Below are 20,216 nucleotides of genomic sequence, written 5' to 3' on the forward strand. Positions count from 1 at the left end.
CTTACACAGGAAACATGAGAATTAGGGGAAAAATGATCAATTTGTCTTTAGAATTGAAGCCTTCCAACAATAAGAGTAAATTGTGAAGTTCAGATGATTTTGTGAGCTTTAAAATCCTTTGTCCCGAGATGTTTTTTAATTTGAAAAATATCCTCTTCCACAGTTAAGCCTTTCTGTAAAACGTGAAAAGACAAAGACTAAAAAAAGTGAAGAAAAAGTTCCTTACTGAAGTCAATTAGGAACCTGCCATAGCCCTTACGCTGGTATTGTGGAAGAATCATTATACAGGAAACATTGTACTTCTGTTGGCAGTGTTTTTCCTGTTGGGGAAAAAAGCAGCAAATTTAAAGGGGAGGGGGAAAAAAAAAAAAGAGACCATTAGAAAGAGTAGAGGTTGTTCTGTACAAGTCCCTAATTACTTCTATAGCAAAAACTGAGATAGAAAGCCACAGTCAAAGTTTCTTAGGAACAACAATGTATATGAGCCAAGGAAAGACTTTAAAAGAGAGAATAATATTAAAACTCTATTACCATCATTTCAGTTCAGAAAAACAAAAAGAACGAAACCTTGACATAACTACCAGCTTCTGCTTAGATAAAATAAAGAACATGGGCTGCATAGCAGATAAAGTTCAAAGCATAAATCTGAAGGCAGCTAAATTCACTGAAAAAGATTGCAGTATTCCAGTGTATCTTTAAACGTTATAACCATAACATACTAAAATCCAATCTCAAATCTGCTGTTCTGAAGACTGAAAGGAAAAGCTTCAATTAGAGCTATTTAAAAATAAGTAAAACAATTACAGATAAAAATCTTAAGAAAAGGCCTATCTGAAATCTTGGCCCTGTTCCGTCAAAAAAATAAAAGGTTTCAAATGAGGTGCAAAATCACCAAACTTTTTTGGAAAACAATGTATTTACAGAAAGAAAGATGAGATAGAACTACTTGGTAACAATATTTGTCTCACAAACAGTACTACCCATCACCACCAAGAGTGGGAAGTCATTTGAAGAGTTGGGTTTTTTTCAGCTACTAGCTGCAGTACAAATTCCTTAGAGAAAATATGCTATTCCACATTATGAAGAAACTTGGTTTTATTAGTTGGTGTGGTTGGTGGTCTCTGAATGTAACATAAATAAAATCTGGTTGCAATAGATGTCTATACCTATATTACGTAATGTATTATATAAAATGCAAGAGCCTAAATTACAACAATTTAAAGACTCTGAAGCAGCATTTTCACCATAGCAAATGCAGTTCCAAATCTGAAGTACTCAAATACTTGCCTTGGAAAAGTAGCCAACAAGGTGACAGCCCTTGACATCATTCTGTGTCAGCACGTAGAAAAGAAATGGCTCCACATCATAATAGAGGGTCTTATGGTCCAGGAAGAGTTTGGCTAACAAGCACAAATTCTGGCAGTAGATAGTGCTGACATTGCCATCAACCTTACAAAAATGAGGAAAAGTTTTGTCACTCCATTTGCTCTCATGCAAGGACATGCTTCATCTGGGTATCCCTGTACGTTTGAAATGTCTAACATGAAAGGAAGACTTCTCTGTCACAGGTAGCATCTCAAAGGACTTAAACTTCCACAGCATAAAGGCTGCAGCCAAGTCACTGGTACATTCATTAGCTTAAGAGAGAACTTAAAATTCATTTTCCTAAAATGAAAAAGCATTTTTACAACTTCTCATATGTTTTATGGATGAATAATCTATACGCGAGAACTGCTTGCTTGTAGTTCTTCACTCTTAGCAACTGAATGCTTCAAGAATGAGGATCTTTAGGGCTATGAAGTGTATGCTATCCTGCTGCAAACATGTGACCTGTTAGGTCTTATTTGACTGCAGTATTACAAGTTAGACATCATAGCAGCTGAGTCTACAGACTACTCTGCAGAGGGACCTGGACAGGCTGGATCGATGGGCCGAGGCCAACTGTATGAGATTCAACAAGGCCAAGTGCCGGGTCCTGCACTTCGGCCACAACAACCCCAGGCAACGCTACAGGCTTGGGGAAGAGCAGCTGGAAAGCTGCCCAGAGGAAAAGGACCTGGGGGTGCTGATTGACAGCCGGCAGTGTGCTCAGGTGGCCAAGAAGGCCAACGGCATCCTGGCCTGTATCAGAAATAGTGTGGCCAGCAGGAGTAGGGAGGTGATCGTGCCCCTGTACTCGGCACTGGTGAGGCCGCACCTCGAATACTGTGTTTTGGGCCCCTCACTACAAGAAGGACATGGAGGTGCTGGAGCGTGTCCAGAGGAGGGCAACGAAGCTGGTGAAGGGCCTGGAGCACAAGTCTGATGAGGAGCGGCTGAGGGAACTGGGGTTGTTTAGCCTGGAGAAGAGGAGGCTGAGGGGAGACCTCATCGCGCTCTACAACTACCTGAAAGGAGGTTGTAGCGAGGTGGGTGTTGGTCTCTTCTGCCAAGTAACTAGCGATAGGACAAGAGGAAATGGCCTCAAGTTGCACCAAGGGAGGTTTAGATTGAACATTAGGAGAAATTTCTTTACTGAAAGAGTGGTCAGGCCTTGGAACAGGCTGCCCAGGGAAGTGGTGGAGTCACCATCCCTGGAGGTATTTAAAAGACGTGTAGATGAGGCCCTTAGGGACATGGTGTAGTGGGCATGGTGTGTTGGGTTGATGGTTGGACACGATGATCTTGGAGGTCTTTTCCAACCTGTATGATTCTATGATTCTATGATTCTATGATTCTTATCACATGATTGGGTGCTAAAGACCCTGTTTTGTACATAAAAGTGAGTGGCTTAGTTTTCTAACTTACCTCAAAGACTGAAATACTGTTTTTTCTGTAAATTTCATTGGCTGGAGGATGAAACCAGCCACATTTTTTCATATGCTGTTGGAGAATAGTTCTGCTTTTCATATACTTTAGACAGAATTCACAAAGGTACAACTTGGGTAGCCTGTAAGGAAAGATAAAGAAAGATCAAAGACTGAAGATAGAGACTGTTGTATAAAATTCCTCACTCCTGCAGATAGAGAACTTGATGAAAACAAACCCAGTATATACTGACCTTGTGTAAGTGCTAATCAGGGCAAAATCACCCTACCACACTTAAAGTCATGGCACTTACTTATTCTGTAATGATTGCATATTAAAAAATGTGTTTAATGTCCTGTATAATTACTTTTACATTAAGTTATGTCAGAAAAAATACATGAATTGATTAAAATCCTAGAAAAAATAGCAAACCCCGCCCCCCAGTTTTGCGCTAGTGACACTAGGATGGATTAGATAAATAGTTCCTATTCTCTCCCTTCCCTCCTTATAACAGACAGCTGTATGTACCCCTGAGCAATGGGTCACAACACTATCTATCTATTTGCTTTAAAACCATTTTACATACTATGTTGACATGAACAATTTGAATGCAAGTGTCCCAATATTATTGTGATTTAACTCCATTTACATACTGTAGCTTCTCGCAGAGCGAGAGTAATTCCTCATGACAGATCACATGTTCTTATGAAATAGTAGAAGAGTTTTATTTAATTTTGTTTCTCTAGCTATGACCCTTAGAAATTATTCCTCTTTCTGAATCAAGTTAAAGTTCAGAGAGTTTGCAGTTTAGACAGTTTGCAAAGTTCTTAAGCAAGAGAACATCAAAACAACTATACGTGCATCAGAGCAGAACAATGTTTCAGATACCAAAACATGTAACATTAAACATTTCTTCTTTAGCTGTGTTAAACTACATACAGCATAAAAATCATACATCAAAGTAATTCCTGTGAAATTTCTATTTATTTTTCTCTTTCGACTCCCATAGATAGTATACAGCCATTTCTAATCAAATAATTTAATACACAGTTAACTGCCTATTCCCTAAACAAATTTATTATTTTTTATCATGAGGAGTGCTGCAGTTGATTCACTGGAGGGAAGGGATGGCATTCAGAGGGACCTTGACAGGCTGGAGGAGCGGGCCCATGCGAACCTCATGAAGTTCAACAAAGCAAAGTGTAAGGTCCTGCACCTGAGTGGGGGCAATCCCTGGTATCAATACCAGCTGGGGGATGAATGGATTGAGAGCAGCCCTGCCAAGAAGGACTTGGAGGTACTGGTGGATGGAAAATTGGACATGAGTCAGCAATGTGTGCTTGCAGCCCAGGCAGCCAATCGTATCCTGGGCTGCATCCAAAGAAGTGTGGCCAGCAGGTTGAGGGAGGCGATTCTCCCACTCTACTCCACTCATGTAAGACCCCACCTGGAGTACTGCATCCCGCTCTGGGGTCCTCAGTACAAGACACAGACCTGTTAGACTGAGTCCAGAGGACAGCCAGAAAAATGATCCAACGCTGAAACACCCCTCCTATGAGGAAAGGCTGAGAGAGTTGGGGTTGCTCAGCCTGGAGAAGAGAAGGCTCCAGGGAGACCTTATTGCAGCCTTTCAATATATAAAGGGGGCTTATAAGAAAGATCGAGAGAGACTTTTTACCAGGGCCTGTAGTGATGGGACAAGGGGCAATGGTTTTAAACTGAAAGAGGGCAGATTTAGATTGGACAGAAGGAAGACATTTTTTACGATAGGGGTGGTTAGACACTGGAACAGGCTGCCCAGAGAAACTGCGGATGCCCCATCATTGGAAGTGTTCAAGATCAGGCTGGACGGGCTTATAAGCAACCTGATCTAGTGAAAGATGTCCCTGCCCACAGCAGGGGGCTTGGACTAGATGGTCTTTAAAGGTCCGTTCCAACCTAAACGATTCTGTGATACCATATGTAAAGAACCAATGTACTCCAAGAGTCGGATCACTTACATGCTTAATAACAGCCCAGCACCATGTCATTTAGCTGAGGCTGCTCGCTCCTCAGAGCGTGGAATATGTCAGCTCTTTGGGAATCCATCTAAACATATATTCCTGTGGCAGTTCGAATGCCCACAGCATAGGCAAGTTGTTGCAGAGAGCTTATCAACTTTTTGACTCAGCCTAAAAAGACCTTAAGACATCTATTAACTACCATGAAAAGTATCTGGATTATGTGTATTTTACTTCTGTCCTACATTCAGATAGAATCTTCCTAAGATTTCTACGCCTGCTGGAGTACAGCTTTCCCATAAACACTGAAGCAGAACAAAGGAGAAGAATGTTCAGTCATACCTCGAGTATTCCTGTGGATATGGGGAGGAGTACCAGGTCTGGATTTCATACTTGCCAAATTCGATGACAGAAGGGCATCGGACTTGTGGATCAGGAGGCCCAGTCACCCCTACTTTCTATGCAAGGGGAAAAAAAAAAAAATTTTTGTGAATTTCCAAGTGAAGGGCTCCTAAGCTGAAATAAATGAAAACATTCTTCTCTACACAGTCCATCCTACTCAAATTCACAGAGAATTAGAAAGATGCAGATTTTGCTTTCTGACACTAAAAACCAGTAGCAGTCACACTTCAAGCAAGCATGTGATTCACAAAAAGGAAGAATTAGTAAGCATTGTCACACCACATACCTCCACTACCTTTCACACTGTTGCATGTCGTAGTTTTAAATACAAATTAGTACACAGCAAAATTTAATACAATCATTTTTCAGTCCCATTGCTATTTCCTTTCTTGTTATTTCAACAGCCAAGAACAGAAACACACAAACTGCTCCTGCAGTTAAGATCTACAATATTCAGGTATCTAACATAACACATCAGTATCTTCCCAGTTCTGACACCGTATGTACTACTGTGAAAGTAGTATCTACCAAAACAATATTCAGGGTACTGCTACCTGCTTATCATCACGAGTGCAGAAGACTTAAAGAAAAACCTCAAATTATTTATTAGAAGAAAAAAAACAGAAATACAATATTTTAAAATAACTTATACAACCTTTACTTCCCCCGTCTCTCTGATAATAACTGTGCATTTTATGGGAATTAAAAATAAGGAAAATAAATGCTCTGGTTTCAAGAAAAACAATTCCCACTGGCCTTGTATTATCATATGAACCACCTGGACTGCAAAGCTATTAATAAATGAGATAAATAAATAAATGTTTCATGGAGGAGGTCAGAAACTAATGTAAAGAGTACCAGTGAACTACCTATATGAAAGTTTATGCTAGCAGAATTAAACAGCTATACCCAGGACTATGATTTAGGGTTTGAAAGGGTAACGTTCAAAATTAACATTTTTCTAAGTTTCCTAAGTGGGACTGGTGTAGGCAGAAGTCACCTCAGATTCTAATCATAGGCATACACATTTTAAGGAGCTCTATCTAGATGAAAAAGGACACTAATCTCCTATGAAAATCCAAGAGCTCCAAATAAAGCCATCAATAACTGATTCATGTTTCCTTCTATTCTTACTCAGAAGATAAACAGAATATTTCAATAGTCAGTCAAATAAAGTCTCAGAGCTTACTACCTGCATATGATCCACAACCACTTAATTATTATTTTTAATTCCCATCAGTTTATGGATTTATTCCTTAGGCTTCTCCTTTCATCTTAGGCTACCTACTAGGACGGAAACTAGATAAGACAGTCAATTTATCTTACTTCAACTCAAAAGCTAGATTTAACAAGAACAAACTCCCAAGTATTTAAGAAAAAGAATTAAGACAATACTATTAAATAAGCACCATCTTGGGTGCTAAAAGCTTTTGCTATTTGTGAGAATTCCATGAGAAAGGAAAGCACAACCTCTGCATTTTTGGTAACTGATACAAGGTTGCACACAACACAAGAATTGCACTCCTTGGCAGAACAAATAACCAAAAGAGCAGTTTATGAAGGCAGCTCTTTATAGCTATGATAATCTACAGTTAAGCACCTCCTGCACTGTAGTTTTAAAGGAATCACTATTATCACCCAGTACAAACACAATTATCACAGGCATCTGACAAGTCTTAAGGAAAACAGAGTAACATGCACCTGCACAATGAGTTCTGCACCTGTGCCTTCTTTTCAGCAACGAACCCCTCCTCCAAACAAATGCCCAACACCAATGTACAGACCCAGCTCCCATACAACTGTTTACACAACACAGTCATTAGAAGAAAGCCTTCAACAGCAGACTACTGCTTCAGCCTCTATGCTAGCTGCAGATAGCTCTGAGTAACTTTCTTCTTGAACATTTAACATGCAGTATCTTCTCCTCAGCTCACTCAAAAGCCTTTGATACGTCACTCTGTATTTCCATTGTCTTCGGTGAGGCAGTTAGCTCAGTGTACACGCACAGGGCCCCTGTATCAGCTGCATCACAACTCTGGTCAACCCTTTCCACACCAAAACCAGCCAACTAGGCACCTTAAATTTAAAGTATTTAATCTACAACAAGTATTTTCCCCACACAAGGGAAAAATAAATAAATAAATAAATATCTCCAAACTTGCTCCTTTTTCTAAGCAGATGTTTGGAGATTAGTATTTTCTCTATTCGGATATATTTCCATAGATTTAATTTCAGATCTTCAGTTATTTTTCTAAAACACAATTATGGTCACAAGCCATAGTCTCATATGTGATATGCTCAATGATGCACACGCTGAGTTTTTTTAAAACTAATCCTGTGACAAAGTTTGAAATAAGCAGTGTTATACAGTAGTGTTGTATTTGCACCTCAATAAAAGAGTTAACTGCACTTCATCTTAGTCTGCTTTATCACACACATAGTGTAGTTCAGTCTTATTACAAGTCATTGTTCATTAACTCTTTTGGTACAGAGACTCTATTTAGTATAGTGGAATTAAACCAGTCTGTGACAGAATCATAGGTAAATAAACAGAAGTCAAATACCTGAAGAAGTTTAAAAGGACAGTTATACTTAGTGAAGCATTTTCAGGGAAGTCACTGCATAAATTCAATTGACCCCTTTGGCTTCAGAAGGAGTTAAGTCACAAGACCATTCAAGTTATAGAAATGTACAGGTAGAAAGATACACGCACACACACTACACACATATCTGTGCATATAGACACACAGAGTAATGCCCTATCCTGTTCCATAAGGAGTTAAAGTATCTAGAAAAAGAACGTTTTAATTAGCCCTATGTGACCCACGCTGCTAGCAAAGAGTCCCATATTTTGTTTTAATAGTCCACACATTTTCCCAGCTATTTAACAGCTCTATGTTCTGACACAACTAAAGCCACAGCCCTCAAGGCCTTTTAGATGCCCACCTTAACCTCTGATGCTCTTATGCTCACTTCTACATTATCCTTCAGCTCTCTTGAGGGCAGTTCTCCATTACTCTCAAGAAGCAGAAACCAAACATGTTAGCTTCTATAACAGACTGACTTATCTGGAGTCTGTATTTCTTGTTGTTTTTTGTTGTTGGGTTGGGGTGGGGTTTGTTTAAATTTCTTTTACAGATTTCATACTTACTGCCAGACTCTGAAAATTTAACTTTACCTGCAGTGCTTGTTCCTGAATATCTCTAAACAACTCCATGTCTTTTTCAGTTAAAACATCCTGGCTCCCAAAAAAACGCTCCTCATTTTCCTGTTTTCCATCCCAGCCATCCTGATTGTCTATAAATGAGAGAGAAAATTGTCTTCACCTACATTTGCAAAGGAGTACTTGCTTTTTAGTGCAGCGACAAACATCATCTGGCTGTATTCAGACATCGTGCCAGGGTTTTTTTGATGGGATTTTCTATTCAGATTTGGGACCACAAAGAAAGAACAAGTTCTGGATTTGCAACCATGTAAGAAGTATTGTCATATATTTAACCAGGTCCAAAACTCACCACTTAGACATTCACAGTATCATGAAGGCATTCGTAACAATGAGGCAATTTTGGATAAATGGCTTACCACTATACCCGTTTCTCACAAAGATCACAACTACTTAAATGCTGCATCTGGTGCAAGTGAAACCAGGACACTTATATTCAATACCCAAGAAACACTACTCCTACAAAAAAAGCAAACAAAGCCCACAAGACGCTTCACCACACCCCCAAAGCATTAAGATACATTATTGTTCTTCCACCACCAGCCAGGCTAATGCACATAACTATTCTAAAGCTGTAAACCTTGTATGTTATTGTGGAATATTCTCCACTGCTTGCTTAGAAACAATTCAAGCTATGAAACTATTCAACAAGACTGTAAAGATCTGAATATACAGATTAAATCAAGGTCCAATCATAGATTAATGTCTTAAGCTAGAAAAGAAAACAAGGAAAGCAGAACTGTATTCAAAAGAAGGGACGCTCTCCAGCAAGAAGGTGCCAAACTGCATGAAGCAGGCTCCTCTATGGCTGAGAAAATTAATAAACATTTGCACGCAAGCCTATATCATAAGATCAGAAACTCATGGGTCTGTCAGACTGGTTTTAGTTATCTGTTTCCCATTTCATACTTCCATCTTGATGTTCTTATTTTCATTCACCACTCCCTTCGTTACTTCTTTCAAATGTGACGTTATTTAGCACATTTCCTAGGACTATCTGCAAGCCCCTCATTACCAAAGGGTATTTTACCTCACAGTTATCATTTAATCCCTCATCACACCTTGCCATCATAAATAAAGAGGCAAAGGTCTTTAAGATCGCTTCCTTTTTCCAACTGGTATTCTACCTCAATGCACCAAAGATAACTTTCAGCTCAAAGCTTCCAGCCTCTAACAATTCTAGTCACTTCAACATCCTAGCCTTTGAACATTTTCTTGGTGTACAGGATACTTACATTGGCAGGGTGAAAAATCTTTACCTGTGGGCCATTCTGAAGTGCTAGATTTCCTGGTACCCTTTTTCCTGATCCTATACTGCTGAGAATAGTCTACCACTTCCCCTCGAGCTTTTCGTCCATCAGGGGAGGGAGTGAAGAATTTAGTAAGGCCATCTATAAGCCCTTTGGTTTTCTTGTTAAATTTCAAGGTGGTGCTGCCATCTCTGCAGAAGTCCAAGACGTCTGTCTGCTCCAGGTATCCCCCTTCTGATGATGCTGACTGGCTGGACAGAGCAATCTTTCGCTTCCGACCCCGACCAGGGCCAGTTCGAACTTTGCTGAAAGGGCCTTTTGATCTATAGAAGGAGAAGGGGAAAGATAGGTCAGAAGATCTGGTAAGGTGGTTTATTTTGGGTTGCAGAGTGGACTACCAACTTCCCTATTTATTTATCAAACACACAGAAGCTGAACGTGAACTGAAGAATTTAATTATAAAGGAGTAGTCAAGAACCTGCGTACCGTAGAGGAGTCAGGATTCTAAACATCGCAGTAGAAGTACTGTACTATTTTTCTCCACATTGAACATTATGTGCAATTGAGTATAAACAATAGATTTTCACCAAATTTAATACAACATTAAATTTTAAAATCAGTAGCCAGAATGAATACATTGCACAGAAGGTTTCAATTTACGCAGTCATTAAACATTTACACTTGTCATTTGTCAAAGTTTTCGTACTGATAGGAAATTGTCATAAGAACTACACAGAAAGTTAATGCATGCAGGACGCACATTAGCTAAGAACCTATACCACTAATGAGCAGAAAACAGTGTTGGTCTCCAACCAGCTGCCATCTTTCAGGCTGGAAATTTTCAATTTTCAAACTCTATTGAGATAAGTGAGTATTTAACACTTCTCAGAGGGATTGCATTAGACCGACTGCTGTTTCAGGAAGCTGACTGTTTTTAGCTACAATCTTTGCAGCTACAGAGCATAGAAATAGGCTGCTTTTTCCTAAAAAGACAAACTAAGCATCTGTGCATGATTCTGTGGATATATTTTGCAAGTCAAATGATGGAACAAAGGCAAAAAAATTGTGAATAAATCATGAAATAAAAACTAAAAGAGACAAAACAGCAATAGCAGATAGCTAGCTTTCCTTTTGCGCCTCTGAATTATATCAGGAGTTCCTCTAAGCAAAGGTATCACACAGACTGAAAAAAATTAGGACATTTAAGAGAGACATTCCCTCTATGTTTTTATAAGCATTAAACTTCATAAGGTTTTTTTCCAGAACATCCTTTGGTGCTATTGGTTAGAATCAAGTGGTAGTTCAACTTTTTTTTTTTTTTAAGCTGATCTGAGGCCCAAAACAGAAGTTCTCATGACATGCTCCTTTATTGTTTTGTCCCCTGCACAGTCAATAGTGCTGCATCACAACAAGCACTGCACAGCAATCTTGATTCAAGGAAATTGCTCTGGCTGAACAGTTATTCAAAGAATTCCCGCCCACCCAAATCCAATTCCCTGACAACTGGCTGCCCCACAACAACCATGACAAGGCCACACAATCTGTCCCAGCACAATAGAGTGCTCCACCAATGCAGAAACATGTGGAATGGAAGCAGAAAGGGGCCAAATATTTTCTGGTAGCAGTGTCAGATTAAATATATGTCAAACAACCACCTCACATGCTTTATTGTAGATTACTTAGTTTCTCTAAACATCAGAAAGGGTTCTCGAGAAATGCAAAGCAAAACAATTATGCTGGAAGAAGCAGCCATCCAGCAACACAGACTTCACACAAACAGCAAAATTCATCTATGACTATAAGGAATAGTTCAAAACTAGATAGTAAGTTATTACAAAGAGTCAAAAATCTAGGCAAAAAGAAGCACTGAGATTACTTCCAGTCTTTCACAACACTCTTCAGAAGTTCTGTATTAAAGAGTAACAAAAAGCTCTTCGTTGTAAAAGAAATCCTCTCACAGAGTAGACCAGACATTTCAGAAATACCCACTGCCCTATAGAATCTCACACCTTACTCCTCCTTATAGAGACTTACGTTGTATTTTGATTCTTTAACCTGTTTTTGGGACGTCCTATTGGGTTAGCATAGCGTCGTTTTATCTGTGCTGCCTTCTTGTGTAAAAGTTTTCTTCCTTTCTTCCGTGGCCGACATATTTGACATATCCACATACCTATAAGAGACAAGTCCCTATCACTGAATGCAAGGGACATCTATATAGGATAAAAAGGAGAGCTACAGGCCCCAGGCCTTCCAACAGAAAGGGTAGGAACAGTACCAAAGCCCCAATTATTACACATACACATGTAAGAAAAATTATGTATATGTTCCAGCAATCTAAACTCAAGTCCGGTTAATATCCACCCCCACCCCCCAATACACTTCCCACAACCATGCAGGAAGTCTCTTTAATTTGTAGCACATTATCAGAAAACCATAAAAAAGTAACACAATTAGTTATCCCATATTCTGCTTCTGACTACACTACTTCCAACTACCTTCTATAGGAAAATTTTCTTCTAACTGCCAAGGAAGAATCTTCCATAGATAACCTGTGTTCTGACAGAAAAGAGACATTTGGTTGTACTCCAGGATTCTCTACTGTCCAAATGGATATGACTTCAAAAACTTAGAAGCCCAAGTCCTTCTTTTGTACAAGGTTATTCATTCAAATGGAAGCTGATCATTTTAATCTGCAAGGATCAATTCTATTCCCTCAAACCTCAAAGATTTTTTCCAAAACCCTTCACAGACAGTAACATACAGGAAGCAGGAGACAGTGGAAAATCCACATGTGAAGCTCTGACCCTTCTCTAGTTTCTAATACCTGAAAAGCAATGCTGTAAAGAACAAGTTAAATGTAGCTAAAAGAGGACCAAATATTTCTACCCACTGATCTCTTCCAACAGCATCTTAAATTACCGTTTTCATCAAAGTCCTCACCTTTTGGCATCCTGGTAAGAGGGGGGTCACAGCACTCCATGTGAAAGCCACGGTCACATGAGTCACAAAAGAGCATGTTATCCTGTTGAAGACAGATAAAAGTTAATCTCTCTTTAGATATGCGTCAGCATCAAGACCTCCATTAATTTGTCACCATCTCAGAGCACACGCACATAATTTACAACTACAGACCTATCATGGTATTTCACAGGTCTCGGAAAAACTACCAGACTCAAACAAAAGCTGCAAATATTTGACTCTAGAATGATTTTATTTTATAGTTTAACAGAACATCCACAAGACTGATATAGTCTTCATTCAGTCCACATTCCACTGTACTCACAGCATTTTTGCCCTGATCTCGACAGGAACTGCATGTTTTGCACTCAATACACTGCCATCGCAAGGCTTTCACTCGAACTGTCAACTCTGGAGAGAACTTCAAACAGGACGGATGACCTACAGAAAAAAGAGAAAATTATACCAGTAAAACCATTCCACTGCTGTTAATGCTTACAGATAACTCACAGAGAGATTACTTTATCAATTACGTATTCCCATGCAGAACTTTGGTTATCCAGATACTCCTATTTTTAGGTGCTTCTATTCTTATCTACTTGTAACACAAAAACAATACCCTAGATAGCAAGTGGCAGGCCCACATACAAAAGAACGCCAAGATAATTTTTCATAACTGAATTGAGAAACATGATAAAACTGGTCATCATTCCCACATTTTTAAAGAAACTTCCAGGACCCAAATGAACTAGTTGTGTCAACTTAACTGTCTCCCCTCTGGAAGCATGAGATTCAACGGGACTAACTGTATTATATGCCATAGATGCAAACTCCTCATATGTATGGGTCAGGAGTAGTCACTATACTAGACTTCTCTGTCTCAAGTGGCAAGGTTATTATTAGATGCATACTCCTCATATGTATGGGTCAGTAGCAGTCACTATACCAAGCTCTTCTGTCTCAAGTGGAGGGGTTATGACTAGCAGCACTGTAAATGGTCACCTACCACTGTTGCCACAATCAGCACAAGAGATGAGCTCTTCAGGTTTCTTCTCCCGATTTTGTTCTTTTGTACCAAGGCAGAAACTGCAGATTGGAATTGGTTCAGCAACCGGCTGTGAGGAAAACAGACAATAAAAGCACTGAATATATCAAGGGAGCAAATCATAGTACACAAAATCACACAGACATTTATATCACATGTAAACAGTATGTAATATATACCATGTCTCTCAGATTTTAGTTGGTTCTCACCACACAATACTGCATTAATTGTAACCTGAATAGAAGTTAGAACTCCAAAGACAAGAGACATAACCCCAGGTACAAAGGAGAAAAGAATGGAATTCCAGAGCTAGAGGAAGCTTGGAAAAACAAGCTGGGAAAGAGGGCTATAAATTAATACATAACTGAATGCAAAGTTAGAGAGAGTTGGTGCCTTAATTTGTCAACAATGAGCTATGACGTGACGCAGTTATGGAAAAAAGGCACAGACGATCCCAGAACGCAGTAGTCTTAGAAATTCCCACCAGGTACCCAGAAAGCAGTAGTGCAATCGTCAAAAGCACTTGCAATACATTACCTGGAACAAAACGTATTATAGAACAAGTACAACAACTGTACAACTATTAACATGGTTATGAAAATGAAAATAAGAGAAAATTCTCTTGTAAGAAATTATGTGAGTATGCTGTTTAGCACTCAAAAGCAGCAGACGAAAAGGTTTGCTCTTTCTGAAGAAGTTCAGGGGGGGTTTAACGTCATATAGGGAAAAAGATGTATTTAAGATGAGGCACAACACTAGCAAAATAACAAATAGATATTAACTAGCCAACAATACATTTGGCCTGGAATAAGCAGGAGGTTTTTAAACCAAAGGACTGACATTCTACAACAGTCTCCTCAAAGAAGTAACAAGTGCAATAACTGATTGTTCTAAAGTGGCACTTGATCAACCAATGAGAGGGAAAGGATAGCCTTATCTCCAGTAACATTAAGTGCTGGATTTCATAATCTAGCAAATTCTTTCTAATCCAATTCTGCATTTTCCAAGACAAGTCTGTGATTTATAGTTTTCAGAGCAAAGATGTAAGCAAAATTCAATTTAAAAATATGCTAAAATCACATTTAAAACACTGGAAACACAAAAAATGTTAGATTATGGTAAGTTTTGAGACACATTCTTTGTATAGCTGTATCATGTTACAGTTAATGATTTTACACATACCTTTTTCAGAGTATATTATGCTGCTACATATGCACATACTGTTAATTATTGTATGGAAGCATACTCCAGAAGAACTTCAAGGAATCTTTACTCTGGCTAAGCCAAAGCAAAAGCTATATCCAGAATAGTTTCTTGCAGAAATCAGGCTGCTTTATATTACAGTAATATAGAAACTGGAAGTTTCAAACTGTATCTTTACTTTGGTGTACAGATCCAGTATACTTACAGACTGAGGCGTGTTCCTTAAAACATCCACTAGATGGCAACAATCAGAACACCTTAGCAAATTTGCTATTTCAAAATTAAGCCACACAAAGTGGAATGACTACTTGGGAATGAAAGCCTAACATTCCTCATCCTGAAGACAAGTATTTATCTTAGCCTTTGGGTAAATCCCAGATGATGTGGAAGTGTAAACTAATATGAAGTCAACTGCTCATCAAACTATTTCAGTCTGAAACACATTCACAGGTTTAGTTAATTGAAGGATTCCATTTTCTGCTCCTTTTGAGAAAGGGAGAAAACAAGACAATTGTAGATAGTTATGCCAAGCATACAAATTGTTAATATCCAAGTGGGAGGGGGAAACTAGCATCTTCACTTCCACAGGAAGCCAGGAAGTATCCTTCCAGCTATAGTCACCATAGTAATGTTGGCTAAAATCAGCTATGTAGGGATCCCCCATCCTCTTTTAACACAGAGAGGGGACTGACTGTACACAAATTGTTCTCTTTTTGTTCATGACTGGACTCCAGGTGCCAGACAGCTAGCTGCTTCCAGTCAGTATGAGGTTTACTGGGCGGAAAAACTGTGTATTAAGAGTCTGTCAGTGCTTTAATTTCTTTGGAATCAAGATTTCAGGAATTACTTTTACCTTCTACCTTCTGAGAAACATTCACTTGTCTTCTTACCTTCAATCCCTTCTTCCTGAGGAATACTTACTACTTCCTGGAACAAGTTATTATTAACTAACCTTCATCTTTCCCATACAAATAATAACTGGTTCTTTTTTTGCCTTTTTTTTTCACATTTCAATACTACACAAAATAGCACCATTATTCCCATTTTCAGATAAGAAAATGCTCAGAGAAAATTCCTTGAGTAATGTCAATAAGCAGATCAGCATGAGAACTAAAGAATGCAGTGATCCCTGTCTAGGCATCTGCTAGTCCTCTCTGAAAGAAATGAGATGATCTTGATCCACCACAAAGTTGCAGTAAAAAGGTTTAGAATCCTTTAGAATCCAATTTGGCATGTTCATTCATCCTTTATATTTGGTCATATATTAGCTCAGTCAGTTAAAATAAAAATAAAGAAAATTACAATAAAATTTTACAAAACTCTTTAGCTTCTTTTAAATAAAGCAAATTGTAACTTCCACAATATGACAAGCGCAGTTTTGCCAGAAATGGACTCAGTGAACATAATTTCACATCCCAGAATCATTCGGTTTCCTCTCATTTCAGTCTGACGTTATGATAATGTTTCATAGAGAATCTCAACTACATTGTAATAGTCTTTCAGACAGAAGGTAAAAAGGAACATTTATTCTTTCTAATAGTTAAACTTTAATGTGACTGAACATTTGACAGCATCAATTTCCCTGCATGTATGGCTAAATCTTACTTTCTGACACAAACAGTTTACTGATTTTTAAGTCATAGTTAAAAGCCAATGTGATATTAAAGTTGCACTATGGAATGCTGAGGTTTACATCTAGTATTAAAAAAAAAGCAATGAAGCAGAAGAAGGGTTAAGAATGAAAACCAAGCTATGACAAAAACATTTATATTACTTCACACACTTCTGTTAGCTTTGAAGTTACCAATTCAAAGCAGAAATAATTAAGTAAATGAAGACTGCCAAAAATACAAAAAAAACCATGATCCAAAACCCCAGCACTTCCTTGCTCTGAATATAGAATAATCTCAGTGATACTGTAACAGAACAGAACAAGCACAAAATGTTGTTTTTCTTAATACAAAAGGGACAATATACTTTCAGAACTGAAATCTGCACCAAATTTCAATCTAAATCACTTCAATCTAAACTGTATCTCAAGAAAACACGTTCAAAGGGCTGTAAAATGATGAGTTAATTCAGAGACTTGACACAAGCCTAAAATGCCTACTCTGCAAATCTGGATATATAGAATCGAGCTGCTAAAGATAAGTACTCAGAAATGTTGTCAACATATAGTACAATTAAGCAACCAGAAGAATTTCATTTTCCACTATGTATGTAATCACAGTAGCACTTGGAGAGACTACTTATTTATGGAGAATGGCTGTACCCCAACATCACAAGACAAAGAAACCAGGCAAATCATATTTGCGATCAGAGAGTAAGAATTGATGTCTTTACCATCCCTTACAGATTACATCAACAATGCATTTGGTCTAACATCTGCAAGCGTAGTGAAATGGACTTAATTACACAGTCACACCTTATTAACTGTATTACTAAATTGCAGTATAACCACAGATAAGACCTTCAAACTTTTGGCACCACTTAAAGAACACATAAACACCACTTGGTAATTATATTTCTCTTTTTTTTTTTGCGAAATGAAGGAGAATAGCTTTACTACTTCTGAAAGGGTCATATGCTACAGCCCCTGACAAAGTGATGTAGTTTGAAAAACTGAACCCCTCACAAAGCATGAAGTATTAAAGGGGATTTCTTCCCTCTGGTCAACGTCACAGCAGACACCATGGAATGAGTTAAATCATGTGAAAGAAGACAAGAAGATTGCAAGATTTTTGCCAGCAGTATTAGGCGTACATGAAAGATACAGGAAGAATTAACAAATTATTATTGGGCAGCAAGTGAGAAAAATAAAGAGAACAGAACAACCTACAAGAAGGGGAAGGGAGAAACGAATGGCAAAAGGCTCCTTGCAAGGAGCAGATGATAAAAATGTAAATGATGCAAAGAAGGAATAAATATTTCCTATCAATTTTTGCTTTATATGTTTAAATATTACAGACAAATACAAGAAGAATATAAAATAGGAATTAGATTATTGAGACTATTATTAAGATTGTATGTCTAGCTCCAATATTCACATAACAGCAGGACATGGAAATAATTTTCAAAGGACAGGCAATAAAATTATTTAAGAATAGATGACCTACACAAATTAAGATACTCAGGAATGACTGAGAAATTAATGGGACAGTAAATATAAGTATTTATACATGGAAAAAAAATAAACATACTAACATATTAATATAGAGCAACCTTTCTGACAAAGCAATAGCAGATGAACCAATTCCTGACAGTTAGATAGGCACAGTCTTAAAATAAACTATTATTTTCTATATGCAAGTCAAGTAATAAAGATAAAACAAGAGAAACCCATAGCCAGCAGATGTATAGATAATAAGAAGCTCTTTTAAATGTATTATGGGTAAAGAATCCTAAGCACAGCTTGTCTTACAAAACATCATAGAATTATTACTGAAAACATAAGAAAGGCAGAAATATTCCATAAATATTTGTTCTTTGTTTTGGGAAAAAGCTAGTGAGGTAATCCTACCACAGGACGCCAATAAGACATGCCCTCCTGGGCAACCCTAAGTACTTCCCATTTAAAAATACCCCAAAGTTACAGTTCATATGCCAACAGCTGATACTACTAACACTTCAAGCCTTTATGATGCTTACTAAAGATCTCTTTCTGTACATCTTCCTAAGAAACAATTAAAACCTTAGATGCATTAAATATATCCTTTCTGCCAATACCTTCTTACCTAATGGGAAATCTTGTGGTATTGAAGGTCCTATATACTTATACTGCAGTCCTATATACTTATTAATCAAAGAACAATAGGACAGTAAAAGAAATTTAAAAATTGACTGCTTAAATGTATTATAAAGAAATATTGTGCATTTAAGCCTACTGTATACTTCAAGCAATATTTACTACACTACATCAAAATTCACCTGTTGGCCCAAACTCATATGTTAGCCTCTACCATGAATACTGTTTGATAATAGTTTTAGATGACTTACACATGTCCACACATTTGAATCTCTTACCAAGCACATGCAATTCATTCATACAAGAGTGGACATTTCACAGGTGACAGCAGACATTTCTGGATACCAGTGATACTGTTATCCATTGAAGGTATCAATCTATTTGACATCAACTGCATATTCACATCTTGCTGGTCCCAATGCTGCATTTAGTTTTTGTAGAAGTCATTTTAAAATATCAGCTTGCTAAACTGCATGCAGAGCACATTGGAATAGTTTTTGCAGAGCAGAATAGGACTGATGGCAATTTCACTCTTTTTGGCATAGAAAAGCCAGCAGCAATGAACAGTGATATCACCCACTACATTGTAAAGGAACATATAAGTGACATGTCAATCAATGTAATTTCTGGAAGCAATCTGATCAAAGGTCTGATAGACATCCGAGTTCAGAAGACATTGTAGATGGCTATACCTCTTTGAACAGTATTTAGAGCTACCACCTTTCTCCTGATGGCAAAAACCACTAACATCACCACACCCCAAAAAGAGCACCAAGCAAACATCAATTCAACAGTGCAAGCTACATTATTAGCATCAGTGAATGTTGTTGGGACCTCCACTCTGACTTTTTGATCTGAGAGACTACAATATTTTTTTTCCCCAGGAGGAGACCATACACTTTGACCTATTGTTTCTTTTTATCTGCCTCAAACCCATGACTTTTTTTTTTTGTGCAATCCCCTGTAAGAAACTGCCATGGTTCTTGGAAATCAAAATGTAGGAGTTAAACCACTTACATAATCTGACACACTTTAAAGAAGTCTAGTACATTAATGAGGCAGTTTGCCGTTGGAAAAAAAAATAGACTACTATACCAGATTTATAAAAGTATCTTTTATAAACATATCTTTATTCAATCAATGGATTGCTGTCAGAATGAAAACTTCCTGAGCTGCAGTCCTACATTTTTTCAAATATGTAAAACACCTGCTACTCTCCAAGCCTTTTAGCTGAAGGTTTTACCACCACATCCTAAAGAACGTGTCCACTTCCTGCTCCTTTAATTTGCTCCCTCACTTTCCATGAGAAAGGGTAGTACAGGAAGAGACAGAGCAGAAAAAAAATCCAGAACTTCAAGCAGAAGTCAAGTCCTTGGTTTTTATTTTAAATAAGAAGTGCTCTACAAAGTTAATACTTTATAATATACAGTCAGCAACATGGCAATCTCAGAGATGCTTCCTGACAAAAGTCTGTCAGAGCATGAATTATGTAATCTTCTAACCAAGGAATTATATTTTCCTTTGGAGCAAGAGCTTACTCCAGGCAGCAGTACCCCAAACTGTACTCACTCTTCTTCCTGGCCAGCAAGGACACCTCCGCCTA

At 38.0% G+C, this 20,216-nt stretch overlaps 1 protein-coding gene across 3 annotated transcripts in view; it reads right to left on the reverse strand.

Annotated features, from left to right (window-relative positions):
- Positions 1–20,216, reverse strand: part of KAT6A (lysine acetyltransferase 6A) — a 52,806-nt gene that overhangs the window by 15,787 nt on the left and 16,803 nt on the right. For 2 of the 3 annotated variants that reach the window (XM_075174905.1, XM_075174907.1), the window contains 10 exons: positions 13,627–13,735; positions 12,946–13,061; positions 12,603–12,684; positions 11,697–11,832; positions 9,648–9,985; positions 8,368–8,486; positions 5,130–5,245; positions 2,788–2,929; positions 1,288–1,449; positions 227–320 (listed from right to left, as the gene is read on the reverse strand). In XM_075174905.1, coding sequence (XP_075031006.1) covers positions 227–320; positions 1,288–1,449; positions 2,788–2,929; positions 5,130–5,245; positions 8,368–8,486; positions 9,648–9,985; positions 11,697–11,832; positions 12,603–12,684; positions 12,946–13,061; positions 13,627–13,735 — 1,414 coding nt within the window. The remainder of the gene's footprint in view (positions 1–226; positions 321–1,287; positions 1,450–2,787; positions 2,930–5,129; positions 5,246–8,367; positions 8,487–9,647; positions 9,986–11,696; positions 11,833–12,602; positions 12,685–12,945; positions 13,062–13,626; positions 13,736–20,216) is intronic. The other variant, XM_075174906.1, reaches the window with a different exon arrangement.

The sequence above is a fragment of the Calonectris borealis genome, chromosome 27 (assembly GCF_964195595.1).
Source record: "Calonectris borealis chromosome 27, bCalBor7.hap1.2, whole genome shotgun sequence".
In the NCBI taxonomy this organism is placed as follows: Eukaryota; Metazoa; Chordata; class Aves; order Procellariiformes; family Procellariidae; genus Calonectris; species Calonectris borealis.